Genomic DNA, 24,838 nt, shown 5'->3' with positions numbered 1-24,838 from the left:
GCGATTTCTTGGGGGATCGACAAAATACAAAATGCGAATCGTCATTGTCCAACATGTTGGATATTGACGATCACCGAGAAAAACATTGGCAGAACTGGAACTTGCCCTACAGCTGAGAAGATGACAGTGGGGCACAATAGAAACAGTATAATGTTGCAACAAATTTCAAGATGAGCTGTGTTTAAGAACAGAGGGCCTAATTCAGCACGGAACGCTATTGCTACGAAAAGTATGATGTTTTGCAAACTCTATTGCAAAGAATTGCACAGGTAAATGCAGGGCCGAAACTAGGATTTTCGTAACCCGGGCAAGGCAGTAATTTTGACTTCCTGTCAATCACTGTGCGATCGCTTAATATTGCAAATGCAATGCGGCCCTAGCGCATGCGCATTGTGTATGCAGCGCATGCAGTCTTTCAATAATTGGCCAAATTGCAAAAAATCTCAATTTCAATCCATGCTGAATTAGGCCCAGAGAACCTTAATGAGGATTACTCTGACAATGGAGGGCGTTTGGGGTCCTGAGGACTAAGTTCGAGAACCTATGATAGAGAGGATTTATTTGCAAAGTGATTGACAGCTAGTCAGCGTTTGGGGAAGGTAGTGAAGGATCCCGTACGCAGTAAAAATGTGTCCACCATCTTCCAGCGGCCGTGCTGCGCGACCATAGGGGCTACTTACTTAGATCAAAGTTTCACCGTTTCGCGTCCAATGGTTCCGTCTTTGTACACAAGCAGCAGATCAGAGACGCCAGTTATGGGAGTCTCAATACAACTCCCGGCGGTGGCGGCATTTGCATATTACTCTCACGTCCTAGGGGATACTGGGATGGTAAGAGTTACCATGGGGTATAGATGGGGTCCATTGGAGCTTCTTCAGTGTGCTGGCTCCTCCCCTCTATGGCCCTTCTGCAGACTCAGTTTAGAAAAATGTGCCCAAGGAGCCGGGTGCATTCTCTGGAGCTCCTGAGAGGTTTTCTTCAAAACTTTATTTTAGTTTATTATTTTCAGACAGCACTGGCTGGCACCAGTCTGCCTGTGTCGTGGGACTTAGGGGGGGGGGGGGGGGGGGGCAGGACCAACCTCTTGAAGGGTTGATGGTCTGTATCGCCGCTGTCAGGACATAGCTCCTGAGGTGTTGTTTTGATTACCCCCAGGGTAAGAGCGTCACCCGTAACAGAGCTGAAGATGCTGGAGTGGTGAGTACAGACACCAGGGTCCCAGTTAGCGGGTCCCCGGTTACAGTGGTGGCATAAGGGTGCGGCGGGCACTCGGTGCTGCGGGTTGCGGTGCCCACTGCACGTACCCACACTTACGCTGTCACAGAAAAGGGGTTTTAACCCCGTTTTCTGTAAAAATTGGAGTGATTGCCAGTATAATATATGCAGGGACCATGCGCCATTAAGGGGGCGGGGCTTCCCGGAGAGCAGGACCAGTAGCTCAGAGGCGCCATTTCCTGCTTCATCATACTACAGGTTGCATACAGGGAAGCGCTGCTCCTCCAAGGACCCTCACACACCTTATACTGGTACTAGGGGTTTTGTAGAAGGGGGGAGCAATATATATATATATGAACTAGTTACCTTATTAAGGCTCTAGTTTTCTGCCCGGCAAAGCATCACTTTAGCTGTTAGAGGGGGGGGGGGGGGGGGGGGCGGTGTGTTTGTGTTCTGCTGTATGAACATGTCTGCCAAGAAGGTTATTTGTCAGTATTGTGGCACAAAGTTTTCCTCCACAGGGGGATCTCTGCTGTGTGTGCAGTGCAGTATCCCTTCACAGGGAAGCAGCACACAGGAACCAGAATAGCTGGATTCCATAAAAGGGATGATGTCTAACATATCATCTGAAATGGCTACTGCCTGGCAGGAAAGACAGACTGGTGTTTAAGAAATCCACGGATGATTTTCTGACTCATACTTCTGATCTCAGACCTTCTGCTGGTTTCTCAGAAACACACATTGCCCCATGTGCTCCAATCTGACTCTGATAATGATATGCCAGATTTGGAGGAAGGAGAAGTTGAGGGGGATAAAGGAGACAATAGTACTCTGTCTCAGGGTGTGGAAGCCCTTATCTGTTCTATTAGGGAGGTCCTGAATATCCCTGATAAAGAGGCAGAACCCGAGGAGTCGCTTTTTAATGTAAAACAAAAGTCTACTGCCACCTTTCCTATCTAAGAAATTAAACACTTTTTGAAGAGGAGTGGGTTAATCCTGACAAGAAATTTCAAACCCCTAAATGGTTGCTAAACTCCTTACCTTCCCCCCCTGAGGACAGGAAGCTGTGGGAGAATCCTCCGATTGTGGCTATCTCACTGTCCAGTTTGTCACGTAAGATTGTGCTGCTTGTACCCGTTGCTATCTCTTTAAAAGACCCTGCTGACCGTAAAATTGAGACTACACTCAAATTTTATTTATTTTATTACCAGTTATTTATACAGCGCACACATATTCCGCAGCGCTTTCCAGAGAATATTTGCTCATTCACATCAGTCCCTGCCCCAGTGGAGCTTACAATTTATATTCCCTATCACATGTACACGCACACACATTCACGCTAGGGTTAATTTTTTTGGGAGCCAATTAACCTACCAGTATATTTTTGGATTGTGGGAGGAAACTGGAGTACCCGGAGGAAACCCACGCAAGTACGGGGAGAATATACAAACTCCGCACAGTTAGGGCCATGGTGGGAATCGATCCCATGACCTCAGCGCTGTGAGGCAAATCCAGTTACACTGCAGTTGGAGTCACACAGAGACCCACCATTGCTTGTGGTTGGATCACAGGGGCCATTGTTAAATGGTCTGGTAACATCATAGAGGGTTTTGATACCATGCCTCAAGATAAGCTACTAACACTCCTGCAACATATTCAGGATTCGGCTAACTTCATGAGTGAGGTTATTAAGGAGATTGGCATTATCAACGCATGCTCTAATGCTATGGCTGTGTCGGCGCGCAGGGCTCTGTGGCTGCGACAGTGGACGCCGACTCCAAAAAGGGCATTGAAAACCTTCCATTCTCAGGGGAGGCTTTGTTTGGTGAGGAACTGAACAAGTGGTTTTTACAAGCTACTGCCGGTAAGTCCACCTATCTGCCGTCAGTGGCTCCTTCGGTCAGACGTGCCTATTCCGGACCCTCCCTCCAGTCCTTTTGTGTGGCCAGATTTAGGGGCTGAGCCAGAGGTGCTTCTAACGCTGCTCGGGGAAACCGAGGTAAAGCACGCAGACCAGCGGCCGCTGGTTCCCTGGAACAGAGTTCAGGCTCTAACTCTACCAAGCCCTCCGCGTGACTGTTGGCCCTGGTCTCCAGGGGAAATTCAGGTAGGTGCTCGCCTCAAATATTTCAGCCATGTTTGGGCGGAATCCTGCCGGGATCTTTGGGTGAGAGTCCTTGTCTCCCAAGGATAATGGTTGGAGTTTCAACAGCTTCATCCTCACAGATTCTTCAGGTCCGGCTTACCAGCTTCACCTGTGTCCAAGGTTACCTTGCTAGAGGCCGTCCAACGACTGCAACAAATGCAGGTCATTGTTCCAGTTCCCCCTCTGTTCAAAACAAAGGGCTTTTATTCCAGCCTGTTTATGGTACAGAAACCGGACAGTTCGGCCCGGCCAATTTTGAACCTCAAATCTCTGAACCCATACCTACGGGTATTCAAATTCAAGATGGAATCTCTCAAAGCAGTGATTTCAGGCCTGGAAGAGGGGGAATTCCTGGTATCCCTGGATATCAAGGATGCGTACCTTCACATCCCAATGTGGCCACCTCAGCAGGCTTACCTCAGGTTTGCACTGAAGGAAGATCACTTCCAGTTCCGGGCCCTGCCCTTTGGCCTATCCACAGCTCCACGGGTGTTCACAAAAGTGATGGCGGAAATGATGCTACAACTCCACGTAAGGGGTGTGAACATCGTTCCTTACTTGGACGATCTCCTCGTAAAGGCTGTGTCCGAAGCTCGCTTGTTAGAAAGCATCGCCCTGACTACACGGCTTCTGACGGATCACGGGTGCATTCTCAATCTGCAGAAATCAGACCTAGTACCATCACAGAGGCTGCAGTTCTTGGGGATCATCCAGGACACAGTCTCTCAAAGGTGTTCCTCCCTATGGGCAAGGCCTTGACAATTCAAACGATTGTGCGCTCTGTTCTGAAACCTCAAAAAGTCTCGGTGCATCTCTGCATCCGGATATTGGGCAAGATGGTAGCCTCATATGAGGCTATACAGCATGGAAGATTCCATGCCCATCCTTTCCAGCTGGATCTGCTGACAAATGGTCGAGCTAACACCTGCACACGCACCAGCGGATATTCCTGTCACCAAAAGCAAGGGTATCCCTGTTATGGTGGTTACAGATCTCCCACCTGATAGAGGGTCGACACTTCGGAACTCAGGCTTGGGTTCTGTTGACAACGGATGCAAGCCTCCCCAGTTGGGGTGCTGTCACCCAAGGGGCTCAGTTTCAGGGAAGGTGGTCATCTCAAGAGGCCTCTCTTCCGATAAACATTCTGGAACTCAGGGTGATTTACAATGCCCTTCTACAAGCTGCTTCTCTCCTCCTACATCAGGCCATACAGGTCCAGTCAGACAACGCCATGGCTGTGGCATACATAAACAAACAAGGAGGAACAAAAAGCAGGGCCACAATGTGAGCGGTGTCTAGGATACTCCTCTGGGCAGAATGCAATGCCAGGGCCATGTCGGCCATTTTCATTCCAGGAGTGGACAACTGAGAAGCGGACTTCCTCAGCAGGCACGATCTGCACATGGGGGAGTGGGGCATTCACCCGCAGGTGTTTCAGCTGTTGGTACAACGGTTGGGCTGCCCGCTGATCGACATGATGGCTTCTCGAATCAACAAGAAGCTGCATCGATACTGCTCCAGGACAAGGGGTCCACAGGCTGCAGCGGTGGATGCTCTGAAGGTGCCATGGATTTACCAGTTCATCTGTCTGTTCCTTCCGATTCCTCTCATTCCCAGTGACTAAAAAGGGAAAACGTTCAGGTAATTCTGATTGCCCTGGATTGGCCTCATACGGACCTCCTGGCCATGTCCCTCGAAGAGCCTGGCCTCTGCCGCTTCAAAAGGACCTTCTTCTGCAAGGTCCGTTCGTCTATCCAGACTTACCATGGCTACGTTTGACAGCATGGCGGTTGAAATGGAGATATTAGCCTGAAAAGACCTTCCCGCCAAGGTTATCTCGACTATGGTCCAGGCTCGGAAGGTAGTCACATCTAAGCATTACCACTGCATCTTGAAGAGGTATGTCTCCTGGTGTGAGTCGACAGTACTCCACTGTAGATTTTCATCTGGGCAGGTTTTTGCTCTTCCTGCAAGCCGGTGTGGATATGAGCCTTTGTTTAGGTTCTGTTAAGGTTCAGATCTCAGCCCTGTCTATTTTCTTCCAGAAACAGTTGGCTATTCTCCTGGAAGTCCAGACGTTCTTGAAGGGTGTTCTTCAGATTCAGCCACCCTTTACACCTCCCACGGCACTGTGGATCTCAATTTGGTCCTGACTTTTCTCCAATCTGACTGGTTTTAACCATTACACCGGGTGTACATGAAGTATTTGACTTGGAAGACTGTCATGTTGTTGTCCTTGGCCTCAGCGAGGCGTGTCTCGGAATTGGGGGCCTTATCCTGTAAGAACCCTTATCTGGTGTTTCACGAGGATAAAGCGGAGCTCAGGACTCATCCGCAGTTTCTGCCTAAGGTTGTGTCGGCATTTCACATTGTGATTCCTGTGTTGTATGACGTGTCCGTTGCCTCAAAATCCTTGGATGTTGTTCGGGCTTTGAAGGTTCATGTCAAGAGAACTGCTCGTCACCGGAAATCTGATTCCCTGTTTGTTCTCTATGACGCTACAAAGATTGGTTGTCCTGCTTCAAAGCAGTCCATTGCTCGTTGGATCCGGATGACTATCCAACAGGCTTACTCTTCGGCAGCCTTGCCGCTGCCGAGTTCTGTTCAGGCCCACTCCATAAGGTCGGTGGGTTCTTCCTGGGCGGCTGGTGAGGATGATATGCACATTATACTCATATTTATGTGAGTGGTACCAATAAACGGATCTATAAGGCTGAATATCGTCTGGTGTTGCACTATTCTCTTCAGTTTTTAATTTTTAGATCATGTGGGGAAAGTGATCCCATCCAACAAAAAGATGTATATTTTAGTTATTGTTTACTATGTGTGAGCATTTCTCCTTTTATCTGTAAGAGGTGATTTATAATAGCGCCACGTTTTTCACTTTGTTTGGTCTAACCCGGTGTCTTGAGCTGATACTTGGTCTGGTTCGAACACTTTTGTCAAGTTTTACAGGTTCGATACCTTGGCTACTGAAGACCTTCAGTTTGGTCGCTCGGTTTTGCAGGGGTTTCAGCACTCTCCCACCCGTTCTGGGAGCTTTGGGACATCCCCTTGGTAACTCTGACCATCCCAGTGTCCCCTAGGACGTGAGAGAAAATAGGAATTTAGTACCTACCGGTAATTCCTTTTCTCCTAGTCCGTAGGGGATACTGGGCGCCCACCTCTGTGCTTAGAATTTTCCTGCAAGAGTTGTTCTTGTGTGTTTACTGTTTGGGTCTGCTGTTGCTGTCCCTAGTTTCAAGTTGTGGATTGCCCTGCTATCCTCTTGTTACGTTGTGTGCGTATCTCACCACTTTTTCTTATCTGCTTTCCTCCTCTCAAAGTATGTCCGTCTCCTCGGGCACAGTTTTTCTAGACTGAGTCTGCAGGAGGGGCATAGAGGGGAGGAGCCAGCACACTGAAGAAAATGTAAAGCACCAGGTTCCAATGGACCCCATCTATACCCCATGGTAACTATTGACATCCCATTATCCCCTACGGACTAGGAGAAAAGGAATTACCGCTAGGTATTACATTCCTATTTTGTGCACAAGCAATGCTTACAAAATTGCAGCAGCGACGGCATCTGTGGACATTTCTGAATCAGGGCCTGGGTGCATAGACTAAGTGGACCAATTGTCCTCTATGTGCAGAGATTTGAATTAAAGCAACAATTCCTCTATTTCCTCAGATATTGATGAGTGTCGTGACGGCTCCCACATGTGTCGCTACAACCAGCTGTGTGAGAACACTGTGGGGGGATATCGCTGCGCATGTCCGCGAGGCTACAGGTCTCAGGGTGTCGGCAGACCATGTCTGGGTACGTATGGCTCTGCTCTGCCCGGATTCACTGTCCAGTCGATGGGTAGGAAATTCTTTCTTAATGCGGGGCCACTAATACGTATGTATTTTTAAGGGGTTCTATGTTGTTACCAGGCTTGCAGTCCCTATAGGATGGGAACTGATGCTGAGTAGCACCAGGCTGGGGCGCAAAACAAAAAACACTCCATTTAATAAATGTATCCCTATATCTCTGTATGTATCACTCAGGGGCAGATGTATTAACCTGGATAAGACATAAGGAAGTGATAAACCAGTGATAAAGTAGTGTTAAGTGCAAGGTGATAATGCACCAGCCAATCAGCTCCTGTTAGTTTACATATAGGAGCTGATTGGCTGGTGTGTTTATCACCTTCCACTTATCACTGGTTTATCACTTCCTTATCCCTTCTCCAGGTTAATACATCTGCCCCACTGTCTGGTGCTCTGCAATAGGAGGGAAGATCCTATTCCCACACAGGGGCCGTCTGTTGCCTATATAACATCACTGATGTGTAGAGGGTTACCCTGAACGTTTTCATTATCTGACGTTGCGCCAATCTGGTCTCTTACTAGCTAATAGCATTGGACAATTACTACTATAACTATATTATGGTAACTAGAACCTTTAGAAAATGGTTAATTTCATTAAAAAATTTTGTGAATTATCAGCAAATATTGCAGCGTTCCTCATCAGTATCATTGATGTTTAACTTATTGTATGGATCCTTTTTAAGCAGGACCCAAAACTCAAGTGATGGTCCTTTTACCAAACTGTCAGGCAGGGGTAATCATATCAGGGGGTCCATCTGGGGTCGATCGGTGCTTCCCAGAGGTAATAGCCATGTATAGCTAATCTGCTGCTAAGTACAGCACTGGGTACACAATAATAGCCCTTCTGCTTTCCTGAATGATAGATTGGGTAGATTGAGGTCATGCTGCACACTCTTAAGCTGTTCATTCCATTCATGTACTTGATTGACAATTAAAACACTTTGTTTCGCTGCAGTGGTTCTATGTCTGAAACATTCTCCTTTCTCATACGTCCTAGAGGATGCTGGGGACGACATCAAGACCATGGGGTATAGACGGGATCCGCAGGAGACATGGGCACTCTAAAGACTTTTCATTGGGTGTGAACTGGCTCCTCCCTCTATGCCCCTCCGCCAGACCTCAGTTTTAGAAATGTGCCCAGGTCGACTGGATGCACTCTGAGGAGCTCTACTGAGTTTCTCTGAAAAGACTTATGTTAGGTTTTTTATTTTCAGGGAGATCTGCTGGCATCAGACTCCCTGCTTCGTGGGACTGAGGGGGCAGAAGCAGAACCAACTTCCTCAGAGTTTCATGGCTCTGCTTCTGGCTGACAGGACACCATTAGCTCCTGAAGGGAACTGAACGCTAGCAGTGTCTAGATGCTCACTCCCACAGCACGCCGTCACCCCCCTCACAGAGCCAGAATTCAGAAGACAGGTGAGTATGAGAAGAATGATCTTCAATCAAGTAAGTGACGGCTGAGGTGCGGCGCGGCTGGCGGGAGCGCAGCGCACCATCGCTGCCCACACACACAGGCACTGTAGGGTGCAGGTGGTGGGGGGGCGCCCTGGGCAGCAAGAAAAATACCTCAAACTGGCTAAAAGGGGGCATAAGATGCCCAGGCACAGCCCTACCCCCGCCAGTATAAATATTATGAATAGTTTCTGAGGTAAAAAGGGCGGAGCTTCTTCCTCAGGCAGCCAGCACACTACTCAGCACCATTTTCTCTCTCTCATCAGGCTCCAGAGAACACGCTGGTCCTCTCCTCCACTTCTGCCAAGTACAGGGTGCTATAAAGGGGGGGGCACAAAGCGATTGTGGTGCATTTGATAGTGTATATTACTATTTAAAAGCGCTTTTGGGCTGTGGACATACTGTGTTCACAGGCAATACTGGCGCTGGGATTGTGAACTGGCTGCTCCTATCCTGTGTCCCTCTGACCGATTTTACTGTGGGTCTGTCCCCAAAATAAGTCCCAGTGTGTCTGTGAGTGTGGTGTACACGTGTGAGGCATGTTGGAGGCAGGGAGTCCCTCCCCGGAGGAAGCCATTTTAGGGACACAGAGTTGTAATGTGGTGGCGCTACCGGCACACCAAGAGCCTGCATGGGTGAAAGAGCTACGTGACAGTATGCATCTGATTAACCGTAGATTGGATAAGTCTGAATCTAAGGCTGCATGCTGGAGAAAATCTGTGGAAGATGTGATTTTTCAGGATGCTGTTATTCCTTATGCGGGCAGCCCCTCTGGGTCACATAAGAGACCATTTGCAAATGTTGTAAACACTGATACCGACACAGATTCTGATTCTTGTGTCGACAATAGTGAATCCAGAGAAATAGATCATAAATTGGCAAGAAGTATACAATATATGATTGTGGCTATAAGGGACGTGTTGGAGGTTACAGAAAGCACTCCTGTACCTCAGGAGAAAGCTTATTTATGTAAGGAAAAGAAATCCAAAGTCACGTTCCCTCCTTCACACAAACTAAATGCTCTGTTTGAAGGGATGTGGGTGAATCCTGATAAAAAATGTTGTATTCCCAAAAGGATTCACATAGCTTATCCTTTCCCGGTTGAAGACAGGAAAAAATGGGAGTCACCCCCTGTGTTAGACAGTGCACTTTCCAGGTTGACAAAGAAGGTAATTCTCCCTGCTCCTGGCACGGCTTCTCTTAAAGAGCCGGCAGACCGCAAAATGGAAACGACATTGAAATCCATTTATGTTACCAATGGTACACTGCTCAGGCCCACTATTGCCTGCGCATGGGTGAGTCGCGCTATTGAAACATGATCAGAAAGAGGGTCATCAGAAATTGACACGATTGATAAAGATGAGCTACTCCTTAAGTTAGGGAATATCAAGGACGCTGCCGCCTACATGCTGGAAGCAATGAAGGATATTGGACTCTTGAGTTCACAAGCCGCAACCATGGCAGTATCGGCTAGGCGGGCATTATGGATTCGCCAGTGGAACGCGGATGCAGATTCCAAAATAAACATGGAGGCTCTCCCATATAAAGGTGAGGCCTTATTTGGCGATGGCCTGGACGCGTTAGTCTCGGCAGCTACCGCAGGTAAGTCAACAATTTTGCCCTCTGCGCCTGCACCGGCAAAAAAGACCTATCACCCGCAAATGCAGTCCTTTCGGCCCAATAAATACAAAAAGACGAGAGGTTCCCCCTTCTTTGCAGGAAGGGGAAGGGGAAGGGGAAAGAAGCCCACACCGGCTCCAGGTTCCCAAGAGCAAAAGTCTACCCCTAATTCTGCCAAATCCCCAGCATGACGCTGGAACTCCCTTGCGGGAGGCCGCTCGGGTGGGGGCACATCTCAAACTCTTCAGCCAGGATTGGATTCTGTCTGGCCTGGACCCCTGGGTGTTGCAAATAGTATCCCAGGGATACAAACTAGAGTTTCAAGACGTTCCCCCATGCCGATTTTTCAAATCGACCTTGCCAGCTTCTCCGCCAGAGAGAAGCAGTAACAGCGGCAATCCAAAAAATTATGTCAAGACCAGGTCATAGTCCTGGTACCGTTGTCACAACAAGGGCGGGGTTTTTATTCAAGCCTTTTTGTTGTTCCGAAGCCGGATGGCTCGGTCAGACCGATCCTAAATCTAAAAAAATCTGAATTTCTTCCTGAAAAGGTTCAAGTTCAAGATGGAATCACTTCGGGCGGTGATTGCCAGTCTGGAGGAGGGGGACTACTTGGTGTCGGTGGACATAAAGGATGCTTACCTGCATGTTCCCATTTATCCTCCTCACCAGGCTTATCTGAGATTCGCGATTCAGGATTGCCATTACCAATTCCAGACATTACCTTTTGGTCTCTCCATGGCGCCGAGGGTATTCACCAAGGTGATGGCAGAGATGATGGTCCTCCTTCGTCAGAAAGGAGTCAATATAATCCTTTATCTGGACGACCTCCTGATAAAGGCGAGATCCAGGGAGCAGTTATTACAAAACATATCCCTCTCCCTGTCAATACTCCAACAACACGAGTGGATCATAAATTACCCAAAGTCACGGTTGGAACAGACGACAAGGTTGTCTTTTTCCTCGGGATGATTCTGGACACAGAAGTTCAGAGAGTATTTCTTCCGCTGGAAAAGGCTCTGGAAATCCAGAAAATGGTAAAACAGATATTGAAACCATCAAGTGTGTCGATCCATCAGTGCATTTGGTTGTTGGGGAAGATGGTGGCGGCCTACGAGGCCATACAGTTTGTCAGATTCCATGCCAGAGTATTCCAGTGGGACCTGTTGGACAAGTGGTCGGGGTCACACCTACACATGCACAGAAAGATAATCCTGTCATCAAAAAATAAGAATTTACTTACCGATAATTCTATTTCTCGGAGTCCGTAGTGGATGCTGGGGTTCCTGAAAGGACCATGGGGAATAGCGGCTCCGCAGGAGACAGGGCACAAAAAGTAAAGCTTTAGGATCAGGTGGTGTGCACTGGCTCCTCCCCCTATGACCCTCCTCCAAGCCTCAGTTAGGATACTGTGCCCGGACGAGCGTACACAATAAGGAAGGATTTATGAATCCCGGGTAAGACTCATACCAGCCACACCAATCACACTGTACAACCTGTGATCTGAACCCAGTTAACAGTATGATAACAGCGGAGCCTCTGAAAGATGGCTCACAACAATAATAACCCGATTTTTGTAACTATGTACAAGTATTGCAGATAATCCGCACTTGGGATGGGCGCCCAGCATCCACTACGGACTCCGAGAAATAGAATTATCGGTAAGTAAATTCTTATTTTCTCTATCGTCCTAGTGGATGCTGGGGTTCCTGAAAGGACCATGGGGATTATACCAAAGCTCCCAAACGGGCGGGAGAGTGCGGATGACTCTGCAGCACCGAATGAGAGAACTCCAGGTCCTCCTTAGCCAGGTTATCAAATTTGTAGGATTTTACAAACGTGTTTGCCCCTGACTAAATAGCCGCTCGGCAAAGTTGTAAAGCCGAGACCCCTCGGGCAGCCGCCCAAGATGAGCCCACCTTCCTTGTGGAATGGGCATTTACATATTTTGGCTGTGGCAGGCCTGCCACAGAATGTGCAAGCTGAATTGTATTACACATCCAACTAGCAAAAGTCTGCTTAGAAGCAAGAGCACCCAGTTTGTTGGGTGCATACAGGATAACAGCAAGTCAGTTTTCCTGACTCCAGCCGTCCTGGAACCTATATTTTCAGGGCCCTGACCACATCTAGCAACTTGGAGTCCTCCAAGTCCCTAGTAGGCGCAAGACACCACAATAAGCTGGTTCAGGTGAAACACTGACACCACCTTAGGGAGAGAACTGGGGACGAGTCCGCAGCTCTGCCCTGTCCGAATGGACAAACAGATATGGGCTTTTTTGAGAAAAAAACCACCAATTTGACACTCGCCTGGTCCAGGCCAGGTCCAAGAGCATGTTCACTTTTCATGTGAGATGCTTCAAATCCACAGATTTGACTGGTTTTAAACCAATGTGTTTTGAGGAATCCCAGAACTACGTTGAGATCCCACAGTGCCACTGGAGGCACAAAAGGGGGTTGTATATGCAATACTCCCTTGACAAACTTCTGGACTTCAGGAACTGAAGCCAATTCTTTCTGGAAGAAAAATCGACAGGGCCGAAATTTGAACCTTAATGGACCCCAATTTGAGGCCCATAGACACTCCTGTTTGCAGGAAATGTAGGAATCGACCGAGTTGAAATTTCTTCGTGGGGCCTTCCTGGCCTCACACCACGCAACATATTTTCGCCACATGTGGTGATAATGTTGTGCGGTCACCTCCTTTCTGGCTTTGACCAGGGTAGGAATGACCTCTTCCTGAATGCCTTTTCCCTTAGGATCCGGCGTTCCACCGCCATGCCGTCAAACGCAGCTGCGGTAAGTCTTGGAACAGACATGGTACTTGCTGAAACAAGTCCCTTCTTAGCGGCAGAGGCCATAAGTCCTCTGTGAGCATCTCTTGAAGTTCCGGGTACCAAGTCCTTCTTGGCCAATCCGGAGCCATGAGTATAGTTCTTACTCCTCTACTTCTTATAATTCTCAGTACCTTAGGTATGAAAAGCAGAGGATGGAACACATACACCGACTGGTACACCCACGGTGTTACCAGAACGTCCACAGCTATTGCCTGAGGGTCTCTTAACCTGGCGCAATACCTGTCCCGTTTTTTGTTCAGACGGGACGCCATCATGTCCACCTTTGGTAATTCCCAACGGTTTACAATCATGTGTAAAACTTCCCCATGAAGTTCCCACTCTGCCGGGTGGAGGTCGTGCCTACTGAGGAAGTCTGCTTCCCAGTTTCCATTCCCGGAATGAAACACTGCTGACAGTGCTATCACATGATTTTCCGCCCAGCAAAAAGTCCTTGCAGTTTTTGCCACTGCCCTCCTGCTTCTTGTGCCGCCCTGTCTATTTACGTGGGCGACTGCCGTGATGTTTTATCCCACTGGATCAATACCGGCTGACCTTGAAGCAGAGGTCTTGCTAAGCTTAGAGCATTATAAATTTACCCTTAGCTATATTTATGTGGAGAAAAGTCTCCAGACTTGATCACACTCCCTGGAAATTTTTTCCTTGTGTGACTGCTCCCCAGCCTCTCGGGCTGGCCTCCGTGGTCACCAACATCCAAAACTGAATGCCGAATCTGCGGCCCTCTAGAAGATGAGCACTCTGTAACCACCACAGGAGAGACACCCTTGTCCTTGGATATAGGGTTATCCGCTGATGCATCTGAAGATGCGATCCGGACCATTTGTCCAGCAGATCCCACTGAAAAGTTCTTGCATGAAATCTGCCGACTGGAATTGCTTCGAAGGAAGTCACCATTTTTTTTACCATGGCCCTTGTGCAATGATGCACTGATTTTAGGAGGTTCCTGACTAGCTCGGATAACTCCCTGGCTTTCTCTTCCGGGAGAAACACCTTTTTCTGGACTGTGTCCAGAATCATCCCTAAGCACAGGAGACTTGTTGTCGGGATCAGCTGCGATTTTGGAATATTTAGAATCCACCCCTGCTGTTGTAACAGTATCCGAGATAGTGCTACTCCGACCTCCAACTGTTCCCTGGACTTTTCCCTTATCAGGAGATCGTCCAAGTAAGGGATAATTAAGACGCCTTTTCTTCGAAGAAGAACCATCATTTCGGCCATTACCTTGGTAAAGACCCGGGGTGCCGTGGACAATCCAAACGGCAGCGTCTGAAACGGATAGTGACAGTTCTGTACCACGAACCTGAGGTACCCTTAGTGATAAGGGCAAATTTGGGACATGGAGGTAAGCATCCCTGATGTCTCGGGACACCATATAGTCCCCTTCTTCCCGGTTCGTTATCACTGCTCTGAATGACTCCATCTTGATTTGAACCTTTGTAAGTGTTCAAATTTTTTTTTTTTTTAGATTTAGAATAGGTCTCACCTAGCCTTCTGGCTTCAGTACCACAATATAGTGTGGAATAATACCCCTTTTCTTGTTGTAGGAGGGGTAATTTAATTATCACCTGCTGGGAATACAGCTCGTGAATTGTTTCCCATACTGCCTCCTTGTCGGAGGGAGACCTTGGTAAAGCAGACTTCAGGAGCCTGCGCAGGGGAAACGTCTCGACATTCCAATCTGTACCCCTGGGATACTACTTGTAGGATCCAGGGGTCCTGTACGGTCTCAGCGTCATGCTGAGAGCTTGTCAGAAGCGGTGGAACGCTTCTGTTCCTGGGAATGGGCTGCCTGCTGCAGTCTTCTTCCCTTTCCTCTATCCCTGGGCAGATATGACTCTTATAGGGACGAAAGGACTGAAGCTGAAAAGACGGTGTCTTTTTCTGCAGAGATGTGACTTAGGGTAAAAAACGGTGGATTTTCCAGCAGTTGCCGTGGCCACCAGGTCCGATGGACCGACCCCAAATAACTCCTCTTCCTTTATACGGCAATACACCTTTGTGCCGTTTGGAATCTGCATCACCTGACCACTGTCGTGTCCATAAACATCTTCTGGCAGATATGGACATCGCACTTACTCTTGATGCCAGAGTGCAAATATCCCTCTGTGCATCTCGCATATATAGAAATGCATCCTTTAAATGCTCTATAGTCAATAAAATACTGTCCCTGTCAAGGGTATCAATATTTTTAGTCAGGGAATCCGACCAAGCCACCCCAGCTCTGCACATCCAGGCTGAGGCGATCGCTGGTCGCAGTATAACACCAGTATGTGTGTATATACTTTTTATGATATTTTCCAGCCTCCTGTCAGCTGGCTCCTTGAGGACGGCCCTATCTATAGACGGTACCGCCACTTGTTCTGATAAGCGTGTGAGCGCCTTATCCACCCTAAGGGGTGTTTCCCAACGCGCCCTAACTTCTGGCGGGAAAGGGTATACCGCCCATATTTTCTATCGGGGGGAACCCACGCATCATCACACACTTCATTTAATTTATCTGATTCAGGAAAAACTACGGTAGTTTTTTCACATCCCACATAATACCCTCTTTTGTGGTACTTGTAGTATCAGAAATATGTAACACCTCCTTCATTGCCCTTAACGTGTGGCCCTAATAAGGAATACGTTTGTTTATTCACCGTCGACACTGGATTCAGTGTCCCTGTCTGTGTCTGTGTCGACCGACTAAAGTAAACGGGCGTTTTAAAACCCCTGACGGTGTTTTTGAGACGTCTGGACCGGTACTAATTGTTTGTCGGCCGTCTCATGTCGTCAACCGACCTTGCCGCGTGTTGACATTATCACGTAATTCCCTAAATAAGCCATCCATTCCGGTGTCGACTCCCTAGAGAGTGACATCACCATTACAGGCAATTGCTCCGCCTCCTCACCAACATCGTCCTCATACATGTCGACACACACGTACCGACACACAGCACACACACAGGGAATGCTCTGATAGAGGACAGGACCTACTAGCCCTTTGGAGAGACAGAGGGAGAGTTTGCCAGCACACACCAAAAACGCTATAATTATATAGGGACAACCTTATATAAGTGTTTTCCCTTATAGCATCTTTTTTATATATTTCTAACGCCAAATTAGTGCCCCCCCTCTCTGTTTTAACCCTGTTTCTGTAGTGCAGTGCAGGGGAGAGCCTGGGAGCCTTCCCTCCAGCCTTTCTGTGAGGGAAAATGGCGCTGTGTGCTGAGGAGATAGGCCCCGCCCCTTTTTCGGCGGCCTCGTCTCCCGCTCTTAACGGATTCTGGCAGGGGTTAAATATCTCCATATAGCCCCCGGAGGCTATATGTGAGGTATTTTTAGCCAAAAATAGGTTTTCATTGCCTCCCAGGGCGCCCCCCTTCCAGCGCCCTGCACCCTCAGTGACTGCCGTGTGAAGTGTGCTGAGAGGAAATGGCGCACAGCTGCAGTGCTGTGCGCTACCTTAAGAAGACTGAGGAGTCTTCATGCCGCCGATTCTGGACCTTCTTCTTGTTTCAGCATCTGCAAGGGGGCCGGCGGCGAGGCTCCGGTGACCATCCAGGCTGTACCTGTGATCGTCCCTCTGGAGCTAATGTCCAGTAGCCAAAGAAGCCAATCCATCCTGCACACAGGTGAGTTCACTTCTTCTCCCCTAAGTCCCTCGTTGCAGTGATCCTGTTGCCAGCAGGACTCACTGTAAAATAAAAAACCTAAGCTAAACTTTTCTAAGCAGCTCTTTAGGAGAGCCACCTAGATTGCACCCTTCTCGGCCGGGCACAAAAATCTAACTGAGGCTTGGAGGAGGGTCATAGGGGGAGGAGCCAGTGCACACCACCTGATCCTAAAGCTTTACTTTTTGTGCCCTGTCTCCTGCGGAGCCGCTATTCCCCATGGTCCTTTCAGGAACCCCAGCATCCACTAGGACGATAGAGAAACCAGGATTTCGCTCCTGTGGTGGTTGCACAGCTCTCACCTGCTAGAGGGACGCAGGTTCGGCATTCAGGACTGGGTCCTAGTAACCACGGATGCAAGTCTCCGAGGCTGGGGAGCAGTCTCTCAGGGAGAAAACTTCCAGGGACGTTGGTCACATCAGGAAGCCTTCCTTCACATAAACGTGCTGGAGCTAAGAGCCATTTACAACGGCCTTCAACAAGCGGTACATCATCTTCAAGACCGTCCCGTGCAGATCCAGGCGGACAATGTAACAGCAGTCGCATACATAAACAGGCAGGGTGGAACGAAAAGCAGAGCGGCAATGGCAGAGGCGATAAAAATCCTCCGCTGGGCAGAAAAACATCTACAAGCTCTGTCGGCAATATTCATTCCGGGAGTAGACAACTGGATAGCAGACTTCCTCAGCAGACACGATCTCCATCCAGGAGAGTGGGGCCTCCACCAAGAAGTCTTCGCAGAGGTGACAAGTCTTTGGGGAGTTCCTCAAATAGACATGATGGCGTCTCGTCTCAACAAGAAGCTTCAGAGATACTGTTCCAGGTCGAGAGACCCTCAAGCAGTAGCAGTGGATGCACTGGTGACCCAGTGGGTGTTTCCGTCAGTGTATGTTTTCCCTCCACTTCCGCTGATCCCAAAAGTACTCAGGATCATAAGAAAGACAAGGCTTCGAGCAATCTTCATTGCCCCAGACTGGCCAAGAAGGGCTTGATACCCAGATCTTCAGCAGTTACTCATAGGAGATCCTCGGCCTCTTCCTCCTCGGGAGGACCTGCTGCAGCAGGGGCCATGTGTGTACCAAGACTTACAGCGGCTACGTTTGTTGGCATGGCTGTTGAGCGCCGTATCCTAGCCAGGAAGGGTATTCCTAAGGAGGTCATCTCCACCCTTATTCAGGCCAGAAAGGGAGTAACGTCAAAACATTACCACCGTATTTGGAGAAAATATGTGTCTTGGTGTGAATACAAGAAAGCTCCTACGGAAGAGTTTCACTTAGTACGTTTTGCAGGATGGTGTGGAGACGGGCCTACAATTGGGATCAATCAAGGTCTAAATTTCGGCCTTGTCAGTGTTCTTCCAAAAACAATTAGCCTCTCTTCCAGAGGTTCAGACCTTCGTGAAAGGGGTTCTGCACATCCAGCCTCCATTCGTGCCTCCAGTGGCACCATGGGACCTTAACGTGGTATTGCAGTTCCTTCAATCGGATTGGTTTGAGCCTCTACAAAAGATAGAGTTGAAGTTTCTCACTTGGAAAGTGGTGATGCTTTTGGCATTGGCATCCACAAGGCGGGTGTCTGAATTGGGGGCCTTGTCTCACAAGAGCCCTTACCTGATTTTCCATGAAGATAGGGCAGAGTTGCGGACTCGCCAACATTTTCTTCCAAAGGTGGTTTCTGCTTTTCACATAAACCAACCTATTGTGGTGCCAGTAGTTACTGACACATTCACTGATTCAAAGTCTCTAGATGTGGTTAGAGCTTTGAAAATCTATGTTGCTAGAACAGCTTGTATACGGAAAACAGAGGCTCTGCTTGTCCTGTATGATCACAACAAGATTGGCTGTCCTGCTTCCAAGCAGACTATTGCACGTTGGATTAGAAATGCGATTCAGCAAGCTCATACTACAGCTACTTGGTCAGGGTCAAACACATTTGCTAAGTTCTACAAGTTTGACACCTTGGCCGATGAGGACCTAAAGTTTGGTCAATCGGTGCTGCAGGGTCATCCGCACTCTCCCGCCCGTACTGGAGCTTTGGTATAGACCCCATGGTCTTGATGTCGTCACCAGCATCCTCTAGGATGTATGAGAAAAGAGGATTTTGATAACCTACCGGTAAATCCTTTTCTCCTAGTCCGTAGAGGATGCTGGGCGCCCGTCCCAGTGCGTACTTTACCTGCAGTTTAGTTATTACAGTTACACAAGTTGTGTTATCTTGGTTTCAGCATGTTGCTGCATTTAGTTCATGCCTGTTGATGTGTGTTATGTTGAATGCCAATGTGTGCGGTATGGTTGAAGGTGTGAGTTGGTAGATATCTCACCACTAGTTAAGTAATTCCTTTCCTCTAAATGTCAGTCTCCCTGGGCACAGTTCCTGCAACTGAGGTCTGGAGGAGGGGCATAGAGGGAGGAGCCAGTTCACACCCAATGAAAAGTCTTTAGAGTGCCCATGTCTCCTGCGGATCCCGTCTATACCCCATGGTCTTGATGTCGTCCCCAGCATCCTCTACGGACTAGGAGAAAAGGATTTACTGGTAGGTTATCAAAATCCTATTTTTCCATCTACAGATATTAATGAATGCCAGCAGGTGCCCAAACCCTGCGCGTACCAGTGTCAGAACCTTGCCGGCAGCTACAGGTGCCTGTGCCCACCTGGGAAGCAGCTCCTGGGAGATGCACGGTCATGTGCAGGAATGGAGAGGCTTGGAAACAACACCGGTGCCCTGACTAGTGCTCGCATTCAAGGAAACAATGTGTATAGCTGGTTGTCCTACAGCCAGAATGGCAACGTGATTGGCCAAGGCAGCACAGCTCGCTGTCCCCTGGGATTTGTCCGTAGAAATGGGGTGTGCACAGGTAAGATGGATTATATAAGTATATTGAGCATACAGGGCCATGTGCAGTATTCATTGTACATGTAGCATAAATAGGATTGGCTTTAAGAGGTTGGCATGATGTAGAGCGTTCTGTCATTACAATGACGCTGTAATAGCATTAGTGGCATCACTACGGTATAAGTATGTAATACGTCATCCTAATCCAAATGTTTTCTAGTAGTGCATTTGCAGGAGCAATATGGCCATTTATATTGTCATTAATTAGGTGGAAGTGTTTTTGTTCTGTTATTATTCCCTGCTGTGTGATTTAACAGACCTCCCATGCTCTCTCCAACCAGACATAGATGAATGCCAACAGAGGAATCTCTGCCAACACGAATGTAGAAACACAGAGGGCAGCTACCAGTGTTTCTGCCCTTCAGGTTACCGGCTACTCCCCAACAACCGGAACTGCCAAGGTACGTACCTCAGGCTGAGCAGCCAACTACAACCCTAACGCTAAATAGTGTTGTAGCTTTCTGCCGTTAGTTGCACTTTGCCCTCTGATAGGCCTGTGCCCTGTACTCTGCCATCTGATAGGCTTGTGCCCTGTACTCTGCCATCTGATAGGCCTGTACTCTGTGATAGGCCTGTACTCTGCCGCCTGATAGGCCTGTACTCTGCCGCTTGATAGGCCTGTACTCTGCCGCTTGATAGGCCTGTACTCTGCTATCCGATAGGTCCGTATACCGCCATGTGATAGGCCTGTACTCTGCCATCTGAAATACTTGTAGTCTATCCGATAGGTCTGTATACCGCCATCTGATAGGCCTGTAGTCTGCCGTCTGATAGGCCTCTACTCTGCCATCTGATAGGCCTCTACTCTGCCCTCTGATAGGCCTCTACTCTGCCCTCTGATAGGCCTCTACTCTGCCCTCTGATAGGCCTCTACTCTGCCCTCTGATAGGCCTGTAGTCTGCCCTCTGATAGGCCTGTAGTCTGCCCTCTGATAGGCCTGTAGTCTGTCCTCTGATAGGCCTGTACTCTGCCGCCTGATAGGCCCTTTACTCTGCCGCCTGATAGGCCTGTAGTCTACTATCCGATAGGTCCGTATACCGCCATGTGATAGGCCTGTACTCTGCCATCTGAAATACTTGTAGTCTATCCGATAGGTCTGTATACCGCCATCTGATAGGCCTGTAGTCTGCCGTCTGATAGGCCTCTACTCTGCCGTCTGATAGGCCTCTACTCTGCCATTTGATAGGCCTCTACTCTGCCATCTGATAGGCCTGTACTCTGCCATCTGATAGGCCCTGTACTCTGCCGCCTGATAGGCCCTGTACTCTGCCGCCTGATAGGCCCTGTACTCTGCCGCCTGATAGGCCCTGTACTCTGTCGCCTGATAGGCCTGTACTCTGCCGTCTGAAATACTTGTAGTCTACTATCCAGTAGGTCCATATACCGCCATCTGATAGGCCTGTAGTCTGCCCTCTGATAGGCCTGTACTCTGCCGCCTGATAGGCCTGTACCCTGCCGCTTGATAGGCCTGTACCCTGCCGCCTGATAGGCCTGTACCCTGCCGCCTGATAGGCCTGTACCCTGCCGCCTGATAGGCCTGTACCCTGCCGCCTGATAGGCCTGTACCCTGCCGCCTGATAGGCCTGTACCCTGCAGCCTGATAAGCCTGTCCTCTGCCGTCTGAAATACTTGTAGTCTACTATCCAGTAGGTCCATATACCGCCATCTGATAGGCCTGTAGTCTGCATTCTAATAGGCCTGTAGTTTGCTGTCCAAAAGACATGCGATCTGCTACTCATAGGCAATAGCCTTCTTCACTTTGTACTTTTGCACATTAGTGGGGCTGTAAATGATCCGATACTCTGCTGCTACTCAGAGCTGTAAGTTGCTGTTTGTTGAAGCCATTATGGGCTTCTTAGCATGTCTATAATACTGAGCCATTGTGTGCTGTGTCAGAGCTGTGTGAAGGTAATACGCTGAACAGTGATGTAGTCTAAGCTGTAGCCCTAGATGAATGTGTAATGATACAAGTGGAGAAACGTCAGAGGTGAGTTGTATAATCACTATATGTCCTTTTCCTGCTTCTCTCTCTAGACATTGACGAATGTGCAGAGCAGAGAGTTAGCTGTGGATCCAACCAGATGTGTTTCAACACCAAAGGGGGACACCAGTGTCTGGATACTCCGTGTCCTGCCTCTTACACAAAGGGCCCCAGCCCAGGGTAAGACTCATAGAGAGCATGCAAGGACAGCAGGATGTCACTGAACTATTCATTATTATTTGTACGTCAGTAGAGAACATAGTAACCCTCTAATAATCTCAGCTGCAGTTATGTTTACACAGAGTAAGTCATTGTAATTGATGCATTGATGTGACCAGTGGCATATAAATGCCTGGGAAGCCGTGTGCACCCCACCCCTTACCCTACTCTACCACATTTTGCCTATGGCGCCATCTTTCCATGTAAGTGATGGCTACTCTCACAGACAAAAGAGTGGGATCGTGCAATTACATGTAGTCGCATCAGCATTCTGTTCGCAAGTCAATTACATTCACATCACATGTGAATAAGGCGCTTGGACCCAGGGCTATACTAAGGGGTGAGTGAGAGGTGCCCTGCGGGCAGTATAAATGTTGCAGAGCAGCGGGCAGTACTGTACTTCCTGGTGCTGGTGGCTCTGCCTCCTCAGTGTGACCTCACATCGTCACATGTTCAGGTGGTGGAACCGGCACAGGATGCAGTGCCGCCCTGCATGGCCTCTGCACACCTCTGGATAGATTGTCCATGACCTTGTGATCAGGAGAGGCTCAGCCTGAACATGTAACCTTAATATTTACTATGTAACTTAGGCTTTGGAGCTGGCATTTGAAATAGGGAGGCTCATACCCCAACACTGGTCCAGCGAGTCGTCATTAATACACATGATCAAAACACATTGGTGCTCATATGAATATGTCATTAAACTCTAGTCCACATATAGTAAGTATTGATTGGAATGATGTCCTCTTTTGCCTGCAGGACGTGCTACCGGCGATGTCTGACGGACTGCAGCACAGGCGGTCCCTACAGCCTGCAATACAAACTCTTGACATTACCTTATGGGATACCCACCAGTCACGATGTCATTCGCCTTAGCGCCTTCTCTGAAGGGGGTGTCCTGCAAAACCGAACCAGCTACACTGCTTTAGAACAAGATTCCGGCAGCCCCTTTGCTATCCGTGATGAGGGGGGTCACGGCATCATCTATACTCTGCGGCCACTGGACACCTCAGGAGTTTACCGACTAAAAGTGCAGGCGCTGACTCACAGCGCGCAGGGGATTCGCTACCATAGCGTATTTATAATATACATCTCTGTTTCTCCGTATCCCTATTGAGCCCAAACACCCAGACTGGAGAATTACGAGAACCCTGAAAGGCTACTATGAAGCCATCTTTCCAAAAATGACAAACCTCCATCACCGTAATACTAAAAGTATATTTTTATACATTATGCCAGTATCAATATCGGAAGGTGCTTGCACTGCCCACTTATGTGTGCCAGATATGGAATCAGGAACTGGACAACTTTCTGCAGCATTTTGAGCCTCACACAGGATGAGAAAGAGAATAACCCGTAGACAAATCCTCAGTATAGAATGCGAGTGAATGACTTTCAATCACACAAGAGATCAGGGTAAATGAATGAATGGGATAGTAATGATGCTTACACAGAGGGATGCTGGCTGGCTGCTCACTTGGTTCTCTTCCAGCCCTGATGCAACCTGCTGACCTGTCTGTACCTGTCTCAGGGAGTTGTATGATAGTTTTGAACCAACAGGGGGCGGCGTTCACTCAGGACAATCCGTTGGGAATGGAAAAGACACAGGTAACTGTAATGACCTGCAAATTTTAGGCATCGGCAAATTCCCGGCGAGTCTACCTGATGTTTTAAAGGGGCAATCATTTAAAAGGCTAAACCAGATTAGTTTTGTCTTTTAAAATGATTGCCCCTTTAAAACACTGGGTCGATTCGCCCAATGGCTGCAAGTCGCAAAAATAAAAAGGTTTTGTGTCCCATTCTAACCAATTAGCTGCCTTCATTGTTCTAGTACAGTTTAGCTAGTGAGCGCTGCTGTATGTTTGTTTGCTTAGTTGCCTGTGCATCGTTTTTTTACAAATGCCCCTTGATCAGTGGATGACTGTGATGCGAGTATAGGTCTGGTGGAGGGGCTGTCTGCAAAAAGCCTACATTTAATTATTACTATTCATTTTATTCCTCAGCGTATGTGATTTTCATCACTGCAGCTGGTTTTATTCTACAGTTCTGTTTTAATAATAATGATGGGAAAATTTGTAAACCAACATGGCCTTAAATTTAGACTATATCACTCATTTACACACAGACGGTGGCTCTGCAACTGTTGTAGTATGACCACTAGCTGGTAGGGGATGCTGGGATTTGTAGTTCTACAACAGGTGGGTTGCCCAGGCCTAATGAAATTCACATCAGACAGATATTGGAAGGAATGCTGCAAGACAGGCCATCTCAGGAATCCGTCACTGGCCCAGTTTCAACAATCCCGGTGAGACCCGGGGCAGTTGCACCTTTACCCCATAAGGAACACGGCACAGCTGCCTCCAATATGAAGCTACTGGTCAATAAATGCAATCAAAAAGGATTCTATGATTTTAATTAATATTTTCCAATTCCATTGTTTATCAAAATATGATTTGTATATCATGGTAAAAATATTTGTTGCAGGAATGTTTTTTTTTTTTTGTAGTTATTTAATTGCTAGGATTATCCTCCTTCTCTCTTACTGGCAACCCCTGGGTAATGCCGGTGATATTTTCTGTACCGCAGAGGGAACAGGTTCAGCAGATACTTTATGGTGCTATGTAGTGGGATTCCTGGAAGGAAAACACCTCCCACGTCACTCACGGTGAGCTGCGGGGAGGGCAGGTGCTAATATTAGGAAGGGGACCACTAGAACAATGGGGGTAATTCTGAGTTGATCACAGCAGGAACTTTGTTAGCAGTTGAGCAAAACCATGTGCACTGCAGGGGAGGCAGATATAACATGTGCAGAGAGAGTTAGATTTGGGTGGGGTAAATACTGGCTGCTTTATTTTTACACTGCAATTTAGATTTCAGATTGAACCCACCACACCCAAATCTAATAGGCCCTACACACTGGCCGAGCTGCCCGGCGGCGGGGGGGCAGTGACG

General features: G+C 48.2%; 1 protein-coding gene across 1 annotated transcript in view; it reads left to right on the top strand.

The window, feature by feature from the left end:
* The window catches only part of HMCN2 (hemicentin 2), a 491,624-nt gene extending 466,992 nt beyond the window's left edge, over nt 1-24,632 (top strand). The window contains exons 86-90 of the mRNA XM_063936681.1: nt 7,035-7,163; nt 19,361-19,648; nt 19,968-20,087; nt 21,721-21,847; nt 22,646-24,632. Coding sequence (XP_063792751.1) covers nt 7,035-7,163; nt 19,361-19,648; nt 19,968-20,087; nt 21,721-21,847; nt 22,646-23,003 — 1,022 coding nt within the window. The 3' untranslated portion in view covers nt 23,004-24,632. The remainder of the gene's footprint in view (nt 1-7,034; nt 7,164-19,360; nt 19,649-19,967; nt 20,088-21,720; nt 21,848-22,645) is intronic.
* The last annotated feature ends 206 nt before the right edge of the window (nt 24,633-24,838 follow it).

This window comes from Pseudophryne corroboree, chromosome 8 (assembly GCF_028390025.1).
Source record: "Pseudophryne corroboree isolate aPseCor3 chromosome 8, aPseCor3.hap2, whole genome shotgun sequence".
Lineage (NCBI taxonomy): Eukaryota > Metazoa > Chordata > Amphibia > Anura > Myobatrachidae > Pseudophryne > Pseudophryne corroboree.
The sequence above is the reverse complement of the archived record's forward strand: the minus strand, read 5'-3'. Positions and strand labels throughout refer to the sequence as shown.